General features: G+C 63.7%; 1 protein-coding gene across 5 annotated transcripts in view; it reads left to right on the top strand.

The window, feature by feature from the left end:
- Positions 1 to 1,231: 1,231 nt before the first annotated feature.
- The window catches only part of LOC138850482 (transcription factor RelB-like), a 47,579-nt gene continuing 31,060 nt past the window's right edge, over positions 1,232 to 17,750 (top strand). For 3 of the 5 annotated variants that reach the window (XR_011390292.1, XR_011390291.1, XM_070077262.1), the window contains exon 1: positions 2,001 to 3,008. Coding sequence is in view for 3 of the 5 variants with exons in the window: in XM_070077262.1 (XP_069933363.1) it covers positions 2,963 to 3,008 (46 nt within the window). In the remaining 2 variants the exon portion in view is untranslated. The other 2 variants (XM_070077264.1, XM_070077263.1) reach the window with 2 other exon arrangements.

Here is a 17,750-nt window from a genome sequence, read left to right as displayed (position 1 = left end):
TTTTTGACAGGCAGAGTGGACAGTGTGAGAGAGAGAGACAGAGAGAAAGGTCTTCCTTTGCCGTTGGTTCACCCTCCAATGGCCGCTGCGGCTGGCGCACTGCGGCTGGAACACCGCGCTGATCCAAAGGCAGGAGCCAGGTACTTATCCTGGTCTCCCATGGGGTGCAGGGCCCAGGCACTTGGGCCATCCATCCTCCACTGCACTCTCTGGCCACAGCAGAGAGCTGGCCTGGAAGAGGCGCAACCGGGACAGAATCTGGCGCCCCGACCGGGACTAGAACCTAGAACTTGCAATGTGAGAAATAGATTGCCCACTCTCCAATACACTTTTTTAAAATATTTATTTATTTGAAAGTCAGATTTACATAGAAAGAGAAGAGAGGCAAAGAGAGAGAGAGAGAGGAGATAGAGAGACCTTCTATCTGCTGGCTCACTCCTCAAATGTCTGCAATGGCCAGGGCTGGGCCAGGAACCTGGAACTCCATCCAGTCTCCCACATGGGTGCAGGGGCCCAGGCACTTGGGTCATCCTCCGAGGCCTTCCCAGGCGTATTAGCAGGGAGCTGGATCAGAAGCGGAGCGGCCGGGGCTTGAACCAGCGCCCACATGGGAAGCAGCATCACAGGCAGCAGCTTCACCTGCTGCAGCTCAGCGCCGGCCCCTCCCTTTGTCTTTCTGAGACCAGCGGAGTCTGGGGAGGAATTCTGTGGGGAGGGTGTCCACTTGGACTCCACGGAAGATGGGAGCCATGGAGGCTTGAGCTGAAGAGGGCCAGATGGGGGTGGGAACAGACTGCAGCCCGGGGGGACCACGGTGGGGCTGGGGAGAGGCGTGGGAGAAACAGCTCAGTGGAGGTGGCACTGGACATGTCCCTCACAAAACCCCTGCAGGTTCAGCACCAGGGCTGCGGGCGCTGCTGAGCTGGGGACAGTGGTCAGAGCGGCGTGGCGATGACATGGGGCAAGGGGGAGGCGGGCACCTGCCACTTGGCCCCTGCCCTGGTTCCCGGTGGACAGAGGCCGCGGAGGGCGGAGGAGAAGGGAATCCAGCCCGCCGCGGCCACTGGGCCATGCTGACTGCCCCGCGCCTCGCCGGCGGGGTGGGCTGCGGAGGGTCTGGGGGCCTGCACCGGCGCCCCGGGTGTCACCACGCCCCGTCTGCTCTTCCCGCAGAGATCATGGAGGAGCACATCCTGGAGAACAGCTTCTGTCTGGAGGGTCGGCACCGGGCGCGGGCGAGGGGCTGCCGCGCCTGGTGTCCCGCGGGCGGCCTCGCTGGGCACCGTCACCCTGGGCGCCGCCGCCGCCCTGGGGCTGCCCGCTGGGCCGGCGGATGGCGCCCGCCCCGGGCCCCGGCCCACGGCCACACCTGGTCATCGCGGAGCAGCCCAAGAAGTGCGGCATGCGCTTCCGCCACGAGTGCGAGGGCGACTCTGCTGGCAGCATCCTGGGCGAGAGCAGCGCGGAGGCCAGCAAGACGCTGCCCGCCATCGAGGTGAGCGCGCGCCGGGCGGTCGGCGCCCCTGCCCCTGCCCCGGCAGCGCCGGGACTGAAGACAAAGGCCTCGGGGTGGTGGGAGAAGGGCGGCCGAAGCGAGGCCTTCGGAACCGAGCCCGCGGGTCACGGTACCCAACAAGACCCGTCATCCTTGTCACATTATAGAGGCATTTCCTTTGAAAGGCAGAGTTAGAGACGGAGCGCCCCTCCCGGCCGCCGGTTCCATCCATGCAGGATGCCCCGGGCCCGGCCACGTGGTTCCGAGTCCCCTGCTCTCGCGAGCAGAGCTGTGCAGCACGTGGTTGAGCGGCCGCGCCTTCCCTGAGCAACCTGTAGAAGGGGAATCTCTGGGGAAAGGGAACTCGCCCCTGGGGACACCCCGCGGTGGCCCCCAGCTCTTCCTGCATCCGGGTCTCCCACGTGGCGGGCGCTTCTGGGTGTTGCTGCGCCTGCGCCGTGTGCCGTCCGCGATCCAGGCCTGGGCCCCGCCGGCTCCTGTGGGTGTCACGCGTCCGCTTAGAGCCCACGCGTGTCCCCTCTCCTGCCTCGCCACTGCCCTCGGGGAGACCCCTTCCCTCGCAGCCCCTCCTCCCTGGCCACCTCCAGCCTGGCCGTCTCGCCGGGCCCCAGCCCCCTGCCGGCTCTCCCACTGAGCAGCCCCCTCCCCTTTTGTTTCTGCAAGCTCCCTGCCCCAGTGCTGGGAGCTGGGAACTCAGTCCAGGCCCCGACCCCGAGCCCGCAGTAGCCTGGAAGCCGGCCCGGAGCCCGCGCCGGACTTGGCGCCCAGGGCTCTGCCATGGCCGCTGGCCCGCAGCTCTGTGCTCACGTTTATTTGGGGGCTCAGTGGGTCCACGCTGTGCTCCCAGCCCGGGAGCGCCAACACAGTGGGTAGCAGTGTGGCTTTGGGGTGAGGGCAGGGATCGGAGCCCTGGCTCTGTCGCTCGTTACTCTTTGGGCCCGTCTGTGGAGCAGGTGCACACTGCAGCGCCCACCAAGTCCGGCTCCCGCTCCTGTGCCTGCCCAGTTGGCGTCCTCACTGCTGCTGGATCGCTCCAGGCACTGTGGCCTAAGGCAGGCAGTGCCGCAGAGGCGCTGGGGAACGGGCTTCCTCCCACATGCGTTTGGGGCCCTGGACAGAGGGACCCGCGGCTCTGGTGCGCCGAGGGCTGATCACCTGGCCCTTCCAAGCCTGCGCACCTCCCGTCTGTTTCTGCAGGTCGAGAGGGAATCCTTTGGAAGGTTTATGTCCCAAGTCTCTTGGCAGATTGTAATTGATGGCTGAATTTTTATGTGCTATTTTGTTTATTTGAAAGGCAGAGAGAGACAGAGACAGAGAGGAGAATTTTCCACCCCACCCCTTCCCTGTGTCTCTGCACAGCTGGGTCCCTGAAGAATCACCAGGAGGTGGACATGAACGTGGTGAGGATCTGCTTCCAGGCCTTGAGACCAGGACCAGCAGGGGCAGATGCGCCACATGGACCCCGTGCTCTCCGAGCCCGTCTACGACAAGAGTGAGTGGCAGCCGCTGTCCCGGGGCCCATGCGCAGGGACGGACACACCGGCACTGGCCGGTTCCTAGAAATACTTACTTAGTTCTTTAAGAAGTAGAATGAGGGAGAGGGAGGGAGGGAGGGAGAGATCTGTCTGTGGGTTCACTCCGCATATGGCTGCAAGAGCCAGGGCTGGGCCAGGCGGGTCTCCAGCGTGGGTGACAGGGGCCCCATACAGGTCTCCTATGTGGGTGCAGGGACCCCATCTAGGTCTCCTGTGTGGGTGCAGGGACCCCATCTAGGTCTCCATCCAGGTCTCCCGTGTGGGTGCAGGGGGTTCCATCCAGGTCTCCCGTGTGGGTAGCAGGGGCCCCATTTGGGTCTCCCTTGTGAGTGCAGGGGCCCAGGCACTGGGGCCGTCATCCACTGCTTCCCAGGCCCTTGGCAAGGAGGATCAGAAGTGGAGCAGTGGGGACTTGAACCTGTCAGGCCTTCCTGAGTAGAGACTCTGTCCTCTGCGACAAAGTCCTGCCCTAGCTTCTTCTGTGGAGACAGTAACGTGTTCCTCAGAACCCCCGGCAGGCTCGACTTTGTCCCACTGGTGGGAACTTGTCTCATGGTGACTCCTAGCTACAGGGAGTCTGGGAAAGTGAGTCCAGGGAGGGGCCCGGGCATAGAAAAGGGCACCGTCTCCCCAGGAAATGCCACAGGCAAGCAAGTGCAGGGGCTGCATTCAGGGATTTCAAAGTGCAGCTGACAGAGCAGCAGCACAGGTGGGCATAGGGGGCAAAGGGGGGTCTGTCCCAGGTGGGCTTAGGGGGCAGGAGGCTCTGTCCCAAGTGGGCTTAGGGGGCAGGAGGTTCTGTCCCAAGTGGGCTTAGGGGGCAGGAGGCTCTGTCCCAGGTAGGCTTGGGGGGCAGGGGCTCTGTCCCAGGTAGGCTTAGGGGGCAGGAGGCTCTGTCCCAGGTAGGCTTGGGGGGCAGGGGCTCTGTCCCATGTGGGCTTAGTGGGGCAGGTGGCTGTGTCCCAAGTTGTGTTTGGGGGGCAGGGGCTCTATCCCAGGTGGCCTAGCGGGGCAGGGTCTCTGTCCAAGGTAGGCTTGGTGGGGCAGGGGGCTCTGTCCCTAGTGGGCTTCGGGGTGCAAGAGGCTCTGTACCAGGTGGGCTTAGTGTGGCAGGGGACTCAATCCCAGGTGGGCTTAGTGGGGCAGGGGGCTCTGTATTAAGCTGGCTTAGTGGGACAGGAGTCTCTGTCCAGGTGGGCTTAGTGGGACAGGAAGCTTTTCCCAAGTAGACTTTGGGGGGCAGCGGGCTCTGTCTTAGGTGTGCTTTGTAGGGCAAGTGGCTCTGTACCAGGTGGGCTTAGCGGGGAAAGGGGCTCTGTCCCAGGAGGGCTTGGGAGGGCAGGGGACTCTGTCCCAGGTGGCCTTAGTGGGGCAGAAGCTCCGTCCCAAGTGGGGTTAGGGGGGAAGGAGGCTCTGTCCCAGGTGGGCTTAGTGGGGCAGGAGGCTCTGTCCCAAGTGGGCTTCGGGGGGCAGGGGGCTCTGTCCCAGGTGGATTTTGGGGGGAAGAGGGCTCTGTCCCAGGTGGGCTTCAGCGGGTAGTGGGCTCTGTCTCAGGTGGGCTTGGCGGGACAGGCGGCTGTGTCCCAAGTAGGCTTGACATGGCAAGGGGCTCTTTCCTAGGTGGGCTTCAGGTGTAAGGGGGCTCTGTCCCAGGTGGGCTTAGCGGGCAGGGGGCTCTGTCCCAGGAAGGCTTAGTGTGGCAGGGGGCTGTGTCCCAGATGGGCTTAGCGAGGCAGGGGGCTCTGTCCTAGGTGGACTTAGAGTGGCAGGAGTTTTGTCCAAGTGAGCATAGGGGTGCAGGGCGCTCTGTCCCAGGTAGGCATCGGGGGGCATGGGTCTCTGTCCTAGGAGGGCTTCTGGGGGCAGGGGGTTCTGCCCCTGTGGGCTTGGCGGGGCAGGGGGCTGTGTTCCAGGTGGTCTTGCCGGGTCAGGGGGCTCTGTCCCATGTGGGTTTCGGGGGATAGGGAGCTATGTCCTAGGTGGGCTTCAGGGGCAAGGGGCTCAGTCCCAAGTGGCCTAGTGGGGCAGGGGGCTCTGTCCCAGGTGGGTTGGTGGGGTAAGGGGCTGTGTCCCAGGTTGGTTTCGGGCGGCAGGGGGCTCATTCCCAGGTGGGCTTCAGGGGGCAATGGGCTCTGTCCCAAGTGGGCTTAGCGGGGCAGGGGCCTCTGTCCCAGGTGGGCTTAGAGGGGCAGTGGACTCTGTCCCAATTGGGCTTGGTGAGTCAGGGGGCTCTGTCCCAGGTGGGCTTAGTTGGGCAGGAGCTCTGTCCCAAGTAGGCGTAGGGGGTCAGGGAGCTCTGGCCCAGGTGGGCTTAGCGGTGCAGGGGGCTCTGCCCAGGTAGGCTTAGTGGCGTAGGGAGCGCTGTCCCATGTTGGCTTCAGGCGGCAGAGGGCTCTGTCCCAGGTGGGCGTCAGGGGGCAGGGGGCTCTGTCCAAGGTGGGTTTAGTGTGTCAGGGGGCTCTGTCCTAGGTGGGCTTATTGGGGCAGGGGGCAGTTTCCCAGGTGGGATTGGCAGGGTTGGCCTCTGTCCCAGGTCGTCTTAGTGGGGTAGGGGGCTCTGTCCCAAGTTGTGTTTAGGGGGACGGGGCACTGTCCCAGATGGGCTTCAGGGGGAAGGGGACTCTGTCCCAGTGGGCTTAGCGGGGCAGGGAGCTCTGTCCCAGATGGGCTTAGGGGGAAAGAGGGCTCTGTCCCAGGTACGTTTCAGGGAGCAGGGGGCTCTGTCCCAGATGCGCTTCAGGGGGCAGGGTTCTCTGTCCCAGGTGTGCATACGGAGGCAGGGGACTCTCTCCTATGTGGGCTTTAGTGGAGCAGGTGGCTCTATCCCAAGTTGTGTTTGGGGGGCAGGGGCCTCTGTCTCAGTGGGCTTAGCGGGGCATGGGTCTGTGTCCCAGGAGGGCTTCGGGGGCAGGGTGCTCTATCCCAAGTGGGCTTAGGGGGGGCAGGGAGCTCTGTCCCAGGTGGGCATAGAATGGCAGGGGACTTTGTGCAGGTGGACTTAGCAGGGCAAGGGCTCGGTCCCAGGTGGGCTTAGTGGGGCAGGGGCCTCTTTTGCAGGTTGACTTAGCGGGGCAGGGTGCCTTGTCCCAGGTGGGCTTCGGCGAGCAGGAGGCTCTGTCCTAGATGGGCTTAGTGGGGCAGGGGACTCTGTCCCAGGTGGGCTTAGCAGGGCAGGGGCTCGGTCCCAGGTGGGCTTAGCGGGGCAGGGGCCTCTGTTGTAGGTGGGCTTCAGGGGGCAGGGTGCCTTGTCCCAGGTGGGCTTCGGGGGGCAGGAGGCTCTGTCCTAGATGTGCTTAGGGGGACAGGGGTCTCTATCTCAGGTGGGCTTGGTGTGGCAGGGGACTCTGTCCCAGGTGGGCTTTGGGCATCAGTGGACTCTGTTCAGGTGGGCTTAGCAGGGAAGGGGGTCTGTCCCAGGTGGGCTTACTAGGGCATTTGGCTCTGTCTAAAGTTGGCTTCTGGTTGTATGGGCTTTGTCCCAGGTGGGTTTCAGGGGCAGGGGCTTTGTATGATGTGGGCTTATTGTGGAAGGAGTTCTGTCCCTGGTGGGCATTGGGGGTAAGGGGGCTCTGTCCTAAGTGAGCTTAGGGGGGCAGGGTGCTCTGTTCAGGTGGGCTTAGAGGTGTAAGATGCTCATTCCTTAGTGGAACAGGGGGCTCTGTCCTATGTGGGCTTCAGGGGACAAGGGGTCTGTCCCAGGTGAGCTTCTGGGGGCAGAGGGCTCTGTCCCAGGTTTGCTTAACGGGGCAGGAGGCTCTATCCCAGGTGGGCTAATTGGTCCAGGGGGCATTGTCCCAGGTGGGCTTCAGGGGGCAGGGGGCTCTGTCCAAGGTGGGCTTGGCAGGACAGGAGGATCTTTTCCAGCTGGGTATAGGGAGGCAGGGGGCTCTGTCCCAAGTGTGCTTAACGGAGCAGAGGGCTCTGTCCCAGGTGAGCTTGGCAGGGCAGGAGGCTCCGTCCCAGGTGGACTTTGGGGGACAGGGGGCTGTGTCATAGGTGGGGTTAGCGGGGCAGGGGGCTCTGTCCCATGTGGACTTAGAGGGTCAGGGGTTCTGTCCCAGTTGGGCTTAGTGGGGCAGGGGTCTCTATCTCAGGGGGGCTTGGCGAGGCAGGGGGTTTGTCCCAGGTGGGCTTCGGGTGGCAGCGGGCTCTGTCCCAGGTGGGCTAAGGTGGGCAGGGGGCTTTGTCCCAGTTGGGCTTAGTGGGGCAGGGGTCTCTGTCCCAGGTGGGCTTAGTGGAGCAGGGGTCTCTGTCCCAGGTTGGCTTTGGGGGCAGGCGGCTCTGTCCTAGCTGGGCATAGGGGGCAGGGGGCTCTGTCCCAGGTGGGCTTCGGGGAGCAGCGGGCTTTGTACCTGATGGGTTTCGGGGGGCAGGGGGCTCTATGTGAGGTGCGCTTTAGGGGGGCAGTGTGCTCTCTCCTAGGTGGGCTTAGTAGGCTAGGGGGCTCTGTCCTAGGTTGGATTATTGGGGCATGGGGATCTGTCCCAGGTCGGCTTAGTGGGGCAGGGGGCACTGTCCCAGGTGGACTTCTGGGGGCAGGGGGCTCTGTCCAAAGTGGGCTTGCCAGGGCAGAAGGCTCTGTCCCAGCAGGGCATAGAGAGGGAGGTGGCTCTGTCCCAGGTGTGCTTAAGGGAGCAGATTGCTCTCTCCCAGGTGAGCTTGGTGGGGCAGGGGGCTGTGTCATAGGTGAGCTTAGCGGGGCAGGGGGCTCTGTCCCAGGTGGACTTAGATTGGCAGGGGTTCTGTCCCAGTTGGGATTAGCGGGCAGGGGTCTCTATCTCAGGTGGGCTTGGTGAGTCAGGGGGCTCTGTCCCAGGTGGGCTTCAGGGGTCAGGATCTCTGTCCTAGGTATGCTTAGTGGGGCAGTGGCTCTGTCCCAGGTGGGCTTGGCGGGGTATGGGGCTCTGTCCCAGGTGGGCTCAGTGGAGCAGGAGGCTCTGTCCCAGTTGGGTATAGGCAGGCAGGAGGCTCTGTCCCAGGTGGGCATAGGGGGGCAGGAAGCTCTGTCCTAGGTGTGCTTAGTGGGGCAGGAGGCTCTCTCCCAGGTGGGTATAGGCAGGCAAGCGGCTATGTCCCAGGTAGGCATGGGGGGGCAGGGGGCTATGTCCCAGGTGGGCTTCGGGGAACAGCGGACTCTGCGCCCGACGGGCTTTGGGGGGCCTAGGGCTCTATCTGAGGTGCTCTTTAGGGGGGCATTGTGCTCTGTTCTAGGTGGACTTAGTAGGCTAGGGGGCTCTTTCCCAGATGGGCTTATCGGGGCATGGGGCTCTGTCCCAGGTGGGCTTAGTGGGGCAGGAGGCTCTGTCCCAGGTAGGCTTAGTGGGTCAGGAGACTCTGACCCAAGTGGGCTTAGCGGGGCAGGGGGTTCTGTCCCAGGTGGGTTTGGTGGGGGAGGGCTCTCTGTCTTAGGTGGGCTTCGGGAGGCAGGGGGCTCTGTCTCAGGTGTGCTCAGTGGAGCAGGAGGCTTTGTCCCAGTTGGGTATAGGCAGGCAGGGGGCTCTGTCCTAGGTGGGTTTCAGGGATCAGGGGCTCTGTACCCAGTGCGATTCGGAGGACAGTGGGCCATGCCCCAGGTGGGCTTAGGTGTCAAGGGGCTCTGTCCCAGGTAGGCTTAGTGGGACAGGGATCTCTGTTCCTGGTGGGCTTCAGTGGACTGGGGGATCTGTCCCAGATGGGCTGGCGGGGCACGAAGCTTTGTCCCAGGTGGTCTTAGTGGGACAGAGGGCTCTATCCCAGGTGGCCATCAGGGCAGGGTGCTCTGTACTAGGTGCCCTTCAGGGGTCAAGGGGCTCTGTCCCAGGTAGGCTTCAGAGGGCAATGGGCTCTGTCCCAGGTGGGCTTGACGGGGCAGAGGGCTCTGTCCCAGGTGTGCTTAGTGGGCCAGGAGGCTCTGTCCCATATGGGCTTCGGGGCTGGGGAATCTTTCACAGGTGGGCTTCAGGGGGAGGGGGCTCTGTTCTCGTGGGCTTGGTGGGGCAGGGGGCTCTGTCCCATGCAGGCTTCGGGTGCAGGGGGCTCTGTCCCAGGTGGCCTTAGTGGTGCAGGAGTCTGTACCAAGTTGGCATAGCGGGGCAGGGGGTTCTGTCCCACGTGTTCTTGGCGGGGCAGGGGATTCTGTCCCAGGTGGGCTTAGTGGAGCAGGGGTCTCTGTCCCTGGTGGTCTTAGGGGTGCAGGGGGTTCTGTCCCAGGTGGGCTTTGGGGTGCAGGGGGATCTTTCCTATGTGGGCTTCGGGGTGCAGGGGGTTCTGTCCCAGGTGGGCTTTGGGGTGCAGGGGGATCTTTCCTATGTGGGCTTCGGGGTGCAGGGGACTCTGTCCCAGGTGGGCTTGGGGAGCAAGGGGTTCTGTACTTGGTAAGCTTCAGGGGAAGGAGGCTCTGTCCCAGGGGCGATTAGAAGGGCAAGGGACTCTGTCCCAGGTCGGCTTTGAGGTACAATGGGTTCTGCCCCAGGTGGGCTTCGGGGACAGTGGGCTCTGTCCCAAGTGTGCTTTGGGGGGCAGGGGGCTCTGTCCCAGGTGGGCTCGGGGGGCAAGGGGCTCTGTCCCAGGTGGGCTTTGGGGTGCAGGGGGCTCTGTCCCAGGTGGACTTTGGGTTGCAGTGGGCTCTTTCCCAGGTGGGCTTAGGGGGGTAGGGGCCTCTGTACCAGGTGGGCATCAGTGGCAGGGGCTCTGTACTAGGTGTGCTTCAGGGGACAAGGGGCTCTGTCCAAGCTGGGCTTCAGGGTTCAGGGGGCTCTGTCCCAGGTAGGCATCAGGGGAAGGAGGCTCTGTCCCACGTAGGCTTCAAGGGGCAGGGGCCTCTGTCTAAGGTGGGCTTCAAGGGTCAGGGGGCTCTGTCCCAGGTGGGCTTAATGGGACAGAGGGCTCTGTCCCTGGTGGGCATCAGTGGCAGGGGACTCTGTACTAGGTGTGCTTCGGGGGGCAAGGGGCTCTGTCCCAGCTGGGCTTTGGGGGTCAGGGGGCTGTGTCCCGTTGGCTTCGGGGGGAATGGGGCCTTGTCCCAGGAGGGCTCAGTGGAGCAGGGGTTCTGTCCCAGGTGGGTATAGGTGGGCAGGGGGCTCTGTCCCAGTTAGGCATCGGGGGCAGAGGGCTCTGTTCTAGGTGTGTTTCATGGGGGAAGGGGCTCTGTCCCAGCTGGGCTTCTGGGGGCAGGGGGCTCTGCCCAGTGGGCTTGGCGGGGCAGGGGGCTCTGTACCTGGTGAGCTTCGGTGGGCAGGGGGCTCTGTCCCAGGTGGGCTTCAGGGAGCAGGAGGCTCTGTCCCAGGTGGGCTTAATGGGACAGAGGGCTCTGTCCCATGTGTGTTACGGGGGCAGGGGGCTCTGTACTAGGTGTGCTTCAGGGGGAAGGGGCTCTGTCCCAGCTGGGCTTCAGGGGTCAGGGGGCTTTGTCCCACGTAGGCTTCGAGGGGCAGGGGCCTATGACTAAGGTGGGCTTTGGGGGTCTGGGGGCGCTGTCCCAGGTGGGCTTGACGGGGCAGGGGGCTCTGTCCTAAGTGGGCTTCAGGAGGGAGGGTGCTCTGTCCTAGTGGGCTTGGTGAGGCAGGGGGCTCTGTCCCAGGTGGACTTAGTGGGGCAGGAGACTCTGTCCAAAGCAGACTTAGTGAGGCAGTAGGCTCTGTCCCAGGTGGGCTTGGCGGGGCAGGGGGCTCTGTCCCAGGTGGGCTTCGAGGGCAGGGGGCTCTGTCCCAGGTGGGCTCAGGGGGCAGGGGACTCTGTCCTAAGTGGGCTTAGTGGGGCAGGGGGATGTGTTCCAGGTCGGCTTCGGGGGGCAGGGGGCCTTGTCCCAGGTTGGCTCAGTAGAGCAGGGGCTGTGTCCGAAGTGGGTATAGGCAGGCAGGGGGCTCTGTGCCAGGTGGGTTTCGGGGAGCAGAGACTCTGTGCCCGGTGGGATTTGGGGGCAGAGGGCTCTGTCCCAGGTGGGCTTAGCAGGACAGGGGGCTCTGCACAGTTGGGCTTCGGGGGGCAGGGGGCTCTGTACCCGGTGAGCTTTGGTGGACATGGGCTCTGTCTCAGGTGGGCTTAGCGTGGCAGGGAGCTCTGTTCTAGGTGGGCTTAGTGGCGCAGGGGGCTCTGTCCCACGTAGGCTTTTGGGGGCAGAGGGCTGTGTCCCAGGTGGGCTTTGGGGGCAGCGTGCTCTGTCCCAGTGGGCTTAGTGGGGCATGGGGCTTTGTCCCAGATGGGCTTGATGGGGCAGGGGGCTCTGTCCCAGGTGGGCTTTGGGGGGCAAGGGGCTCTGTCCTAGGTGGGCTTTGGAGGGCAGAGGGCTCTTTCCCAGGTGGTCTCAGCGGGGCAGGGGGCTCTGTACTAGGTGGGCTTCGGGGGCAGTGGGCTACGTCCCTGGTGTGCTTCGGGTATCAGGGGGCTCTGACCCAGGTGGGCTTTGGGGGGCAGGGTGCTCTGTCCCAGGTGGCCTCAGGGGCACAGGGGGCTCTTTCCCAGGTATAGACAGGCACGGGGCTCTGTCCCAGGTGGGTTTTGGGGAGCAGTGGCTCTGTACCCCGTGTGATTAGTCAGGCTTGGGGCTTTGTCTCAGGTGGGCTTAACGGGGGAGGGGGCTCTTTCCTGTGTGGGCTTTGGGGTGCAGGGGATTCTGTCCCAATGGGCTTAGTGGTGCAGTGGGCTCTGTCCCAGGTGGGCTTCGGGGCGTAGGGGACTCTGTACCCGGAGGGTTCGGGTGGCAGGAGGATCTTTCCCATGTGGGCTTAGCGGGGCAGGGAGCATGGCCTAGGTGGGCTTAGGGGGACAGAGGGCTCTGTCCCAGGTGGGCTTGTTGGGGCAGGGGGTTCTGTCCAAGGTAGGTTTCAAGGCGCATGTGTCTCTGTCCCAGGTTGGCTTGGTGGGGCAGGAAGCTCTGTCCCAGGTGGGCTTCAGGGAGCAGGGGATCTTTCCCAGGTGGGCTTGGTGGGGCAGGAGACTCTGTCCCAAGTGGACTTGGCGGCGCAGTGGGCTCTGTCCCATGTGGGCTTAGTGGGGTAAGAGTTTCTGTCCCAAGTTGGCTTCAGGAGCCTGGGACACTGTCCCAGGTGGATTCAGGGGGCAGGGTGCTCTGTACCAGGTGGGCTTGACGGGGAAGTGGGCTCAGTCCTAGATGGGCTAAGCTGGGCAGGGGGCTGTGTCCCAGGTGGGCTTAGTGGGACAGGAGGCTCTGTCCCATGTGGGCATAGAGGGGCAGGGGGCTCTATCCCAGGTGGGCTTCAGGGGCCAAGGGGCTCTGTCTTAGGTAAGCTTAGTGGGGCAGGAAGCTCTGTTCCCAGTGGGCTTCGGAGGTCAAGTGGCTCAGTCCCAGGTGGGCTTGGCGGGGCAGGGGGCTGTACCCCTGTTACACTTAGTAGGGCAGGAGGCTCTGTCCCAAGTGGGGTTAGGGGGGCAGGGGGATCTGTCTAAGGTGGGCTTCAGGGGAAAGGTGTCTCTGTCCCATTTTGGCTTGGCAGGGCAGGGAGTTCTGTCCCAGGTGGGCTTGATGGGGGGCTGTGTCTCTCTCCCAAATGGGCATAGCGGGTCAGGGGCTCTGTCCTTTGTTGGCTTCAGGGGGCAGGAGGTCTGTACCAGTTGGGATTTGTGGGGCAGGCTGCTCTGTCCCAGGTGGGTTTTGGTGGGAAGGCTGCTCTGTCCCAAGTGGGCTTCGGGGACAGGGGCTTTGTCCCAGGTGGGCTTTGGGGGCAAGGGGCTCTTTCCCAGGTGGGCTTAGCAGGGCAGGGGGCTCAGTCTCAGGTGGGCTTCAGGGGGCAGGGCTCTATCCCAGGTGGACTTAGAGGTGCAGGGGGCTCTGTCTTATGTGGGCTTCATGGAGCAGGGGGTTCTGTCCCAGGTGGGCTTCAGGGGACAGAGGGCTCTGTCCTAGGTGGGCTTCGGGTGGCAGGTGGCTCAGTCTCAGGTGGGCTTAGTGGGGCAAGGGGCTCTATGCCAGGTGGGCTTGGCAGTGCCCCGGGCTTTTCCCAGGTGGGCTTCAAGGGAAGGGGGCTCTGTCCAGGTGTGCTTAGTACAGCAGGAGGCTCTGTCCCAAGTGGGGTTAGGGGGGCAGGGGCTCTGTCCCAGGTGGGCTTTGGGGGGCAGGCGTCTCTTCTCAGGTTGGCTTGGCAGGGCAGGGGTTTCTGTCCCAGGTGGGCTTGGTGAGCAGGGGGCTCAGTCCCAGGTGGGCTTCAGGGCACATGTGTCTCTGTCCCAAATGGGCTTGGCGGGTCAGTGGCCTTTGTCCCTGTTGGGCTTCGGAGGACAGGGGGCTAAGATACAGGTGGGCTCAGTATGACAGGGGCTCTGTCCCAGGTTGGCTTAGAGGTGCAGGGGGCTCTGTCTTAAGTGGGCTTATTGGAGCAGGGGGCTCTGTCCCAGGAGGGTTTGGCAGGGCTGGGGGCTCTTTCCTAGGTGGGCTTCGGGGGTCAGGGGGCTCTGTGCCAGGTGCGCTTTGGGGGGCAGGTTGCTCTGTCCCAGGTGTGCTTCTGGGGACAGGGGGTTCTGTCCCAGGTCGGCTTAGTGGGGCAGGGGTATTTGTCCCATGTGGGCTTCGGGGGCAGGTGTTCTATACCAAGTAGGCTTGGGGGGCAGAGGGCTCTGTCCTTGGTGTGCTTAGGGGGCAGTGGCCTCTGTCCCAGGTGGGCTTTGGGGAGCAGGGGGCTCTGTACCCCGTGGGATTCGGGAGGCAGGGTGTTCTGACCCAGGTGGTCTTAGGGAGGCAGGGTGTCCTGTCCCAGGTGGTCTTAGTGGGACAGGGGGCTCTGTCCCAGGTGGGCTTAGGGGGGGAAGTGGCCTCTGTTCCAGGTGGGCTTAATGTGGCAGGGGGCTCTATCCCAGGTGGGATTTAGTGGGCAGGGGGCTCTGTACTAGTTGGGCTTCAGGGGGCATGGGACTCTGTCCCAGGTGGGCTTCAGGGTGGCAGGGGGCTCCCTCTGTCCCAGGTGACTTGGCGGACAGTGGCTCTATCCCAGTTCAGCTTGGGGGGCAGGGGGCTCTGTCCCAGGTGGGCTTAGTGTGCCAGGGGCCTCTTTCCCATGTGGGCTTAGTGGGACTGGAGGATCTGTCTGAAGTGGGCTTAGTGTGGCAGGGGGCTCTGTCCCAGGTAGGCTTCGGGGGCAGGGGGCTCTGTCCCAGGTGGGCTTAGTGGGGCATGAGGCTCTGTCCCAACTGGGGTTAGGGGGGAAGGAGGCTCTGTCCCAGGTGTGCTTTGGGGGGCAGGTTGCTCTGTCTCAGGTGGGCTTCAGGGGCAGGATGCTCTGTCCCAGATGGGCTTAGGGGGGCAGGGGCTCTGTCCCTGGTGGGCTTTGAGGGGCAGGTGAGACTGTCCCAGGTCGGCTTCGGGGGCAGGGTCTTTTTCCCAGGTGGGCTTAGTTTAGCAGGGGGCTCTGTCCCAGGTGGGCTTCGGGGAGCAGATGGCTCTGTACACAGTGGGCTTAATGGTACAGGAGGCTCTGTCCCAGGGCAATTAGGGGGCTGGGGACTCATTCACAGGTGGGCTTCAGGGTGCAGCGGTCTCTGTCCCAGGTCAGCTTAGTGGGGCAGGGGGTTCTGTCCCAGGTGAGTTCCGGTTGCAGGGGCCTCTGTACTAGTTGGGCTTCAGGGGGCAAGGCCTCTGTCCCAGCTGGGCTTCGGAGACAGGGGCTCTGTCCCCTGTGGGCTTAGCAGGGCAGGAGGCTCTGTCCCAGGTGGGCTTCTGGAGGCAAGGGGCTCTGTCCCTGGTGGGCTTCGGGGGGCATGAGGCTCTGTCCCAGGTGTGCTAATTGGAGCAGGGGGCTCTTTCCCAGGTGGGTATAGGCGGGCAGGGGGCACTGTCCCAGGTGGTTTTCGGGGAGCAGGGCAATGTGTTCCTTGTGGGATTAGGAGGGCAGGGCGTCTGTCCCAGGTGGGCTTATGGGGGCAGGAGACTCTGTCCCAGATGACGTGGCGGGGCAGAGGGCTGTGTCCCAGGTGGGCTTCAGGGGGCAGGTGTCTGTCTCCCAAATGGACATAGCGGGGCAGGGGGCTCAGTCCTTTGTGGGCTTCAGTGGGCATTAGGACTGCCCCAAGTGGGCTTCGGGGGGCAGGGGGCTCTGTCCCAGGTGACTTGCCAGGCAGGGGCCTGTGTCCCAGGTGGGCTTGGCTGGGCAGGGGGCTCTGTCCCAGAGGGCTTAGTGGGCAAGGAGGTTCTGTCCCAGGTGGGTTTTGGGGGCAGTGAGCTCTGTCCCAGGTTGGTTTCGGGGGGCAGGGGGCTCTGTCCCAGGTGGGCCCAAGAGGGGCAAGGGGTCTGTCCCAGATGGGCTTGGCTGGGCAGGAGGCTATGTCCCAGGTGGGCTTCTGGTGGCTCTGTCCCAGGTCTGCTTCAGGGGGCAGGGGGCTCTGTCCCATGCGGGCTCATTGGAGATGAGGACTCTGTCCCAGGGGGGTATAGGCAGGTAGAGGGCTCTGTCCCAAGTGGGTTTCGGGAGAGAGCATGGGGCTCTCTAACCATGGGCTTAGCGGGGGCAGGAGGCACTGTAACCGGTGGGCTTCGGGGTTCAGGGAGCTCTTTCCCAGGTGGGCTTAGTGGGGCAGGGGGTTCTGTCCCTGGTGGGCTTCATAGGGCAGGGGGCTCTGTCCCATGTGGGCTTCAGGGGGTTTGCGATCTGTCCCAGGTGGGCCTCATGGGGCAGGGTGCTCTGTCCCCTGTGGGCTTCAGGGGATTGGGGGATCTGTCCCAGGTGGGCTTAGCAGGGCAGTGAGCTCTGTTCCAGGTGGGCTTCGGGGGACAGAGGGCTCTGTCCCCGGTGGGTATCGGGGCAGGGGCTGTGTACTAGGTGGGCTTCGGGGGAGAGGAGGCTCTGTCCCAGTTTGGCTTTATGGGCCAGGAGGCTCTGTCACAGGTGGCCTTCTGTGGGCTTGGGCCTCTATCCCAGGTGGGCTTGGCTGGGCAGGGGGCTCTGTCCCAGGTGGGCTCATGGTGGCAGGAGGCTGTGTCCCAGGAGGCTTAGTAGGCCAGGATTCTCTGTCCCAGGTGGGTGTAGGCGGGCAGGGGGCTCTGTCCCAGGTGTGCTTAGTGGGCAGTGAGCTCTGTCCCAGGTGGGCTCTATGGGACAGAAGGCTCTGTCCCAGGTGGGTATCAGGGGCAGGGTCTCTGTACTAGGTGGACTTCTGGGGGCAGGGGCTCTGTCCCCAGTGGGCTTCAGGGGACGGGGAGTTCTATCCCTAGTGACTTGCCAGGCTGGGGCCTGTGTCCCAGATGGTCTTGACCAGCCAGGGGGCTCTGTCCCAGGAGGGCTTAGTAGGGCAGGAGGCTCTGTCCCAGGTGGGTATAGGCGGGCGGGGGCTCTGTCTCAGGTTGGTTTCGTGGGGCAGGGGCTCTATCCCAGATAGGCTTAGAGGGGCAAGTGGTCGGTCCCAGTTGGGCTTGGCTGGGCAGAGGTTATGTCCCAGGTGGGCTTATGGTGGCAGGATGCTCTGTCCCAGGTGCTTTGGTGGGGGAGGGGGCTCTGTCCCAAGTGGGCTTTATGAGCCAGGAGGCTCTGTAACAGGTAGCCTTCTCTGGGCTTGGAGCTCTGACCCAGCTGGGCTTCAGGGTGCTGGGGGCTCTGTCCCATGTGGGCTTAGTGGGGCAGGAGACTCTGTCTCAATGGGCTTGGGGGGAAGGGGCTCTGTCCCAGGTGGGCTTCAAAGGTCAGGGAGCTCTGTCCTAGGTGGTGTTGACGGGGCATGGGGCTCTGTCCCAGGTGGGTATAGATGGACAGGGGGTTCTGTCCCAGGTGGGCTTAGAGGGGCAAGTGGTCAGTCCTAGGTGGGCTTGGCAAGGCAGGGGTTTCTGTCCCAGGTGGACTTCTAGTGGCAAGGGGCTCTGTCCCATGTGGGCTTATTGTGGCAGGAGGCTCTGTCTGTCCCAGGTGACTTGGTGGTGCAGGGGGCTGTGTCCCAGGTAGGCTTGATGGGGCAGGGGCTCTGTTGCACTTGGGTTTTATGGGCCAGGAGGCTCTGTCACAGGTGGCCTTCTGTGGGCTTGGGGCTCTGTCTCAGGTGGGTTTCAGGGTGCTGGGGGCTCTGTCCCAGGTGGGCTTAATGGGGCAGGAGACTCTGTCCCAATTGGGCTTGGTGGTGCAGGGGCTCTGTCCCAGGTGGGCTCATTGGAGATGTGGGTTGTGTCCCAGGTTGTTACAGGTGGGTATGTAGCTCTGTCCCTGGAGGGTTCGGGAGCAGGGGGCTCTGTATTCATTGGGCGTAGGGAGCAGGGTCTCTGTACCATGTGTGCTTACTGGGGCAAGGGACTCTGTCCCAAGTGGGCTTCAGGATGCAGAGGCCTCTGTCCCAGGTGGGCTATGGGGGGCAGGTTGCTCTGTCCCAGGTTGGTTTCGCGAGCCAGAGGGCTTTGTCCCAGGTGGGCTTCCGGGAGTTGGGGGCTCTGTCCCAGGTGGGCTTCCGAGGGTTGGCGGATCTGTCCCAGGTGGGCTTAGCAGGTCAGTGAGCTGTGTCCTAGGTGGGCTCTATGGGACAGAAGGCTCTGTCCCAGGTGGGCTTCGGGGGCAGGGGGCTCTGTACTAGGTGGACTTTTCGGGGCAGGGGGCTCTATCCCTGGTGGGCGTCAGGGGACAAGGGGTTCTGTCCCAGTTAACTTGCCAGGCAGAGGTCTGTGTCTCAGGTGGTCTTGACGGGGCATGGGCCTCTGTCCCAGGAGGGCTTAGAGGGGCAAGGGGTCTGTCCCAGATAGGCTTCGCTGGACAGGGAGCTCTGTCCCAGAAGGGCTTATGGTGGCAGGAAGCTCTGTCCCA

Source organism: Oryctolagus cuniculus, chromosome 7 (assembly GCF_964237555.1).
Source record: "Oryctolagus cuniculus chromosome 7, mOryCun1.1, whole genome shotgun sequence".
Classification (NCBI taxonomy): Eukaryota; Metazoa; Chordata; class Mammalia; order Lagomorpha; family Leporidae; genus Oryctolagus; species Oryctolagus cuniculus.
The sequence above is the reverse complement of the archived record's forward strand: the minus strand, read 5'-3'. Positions and strand labels throughout refer to the sequence as shown.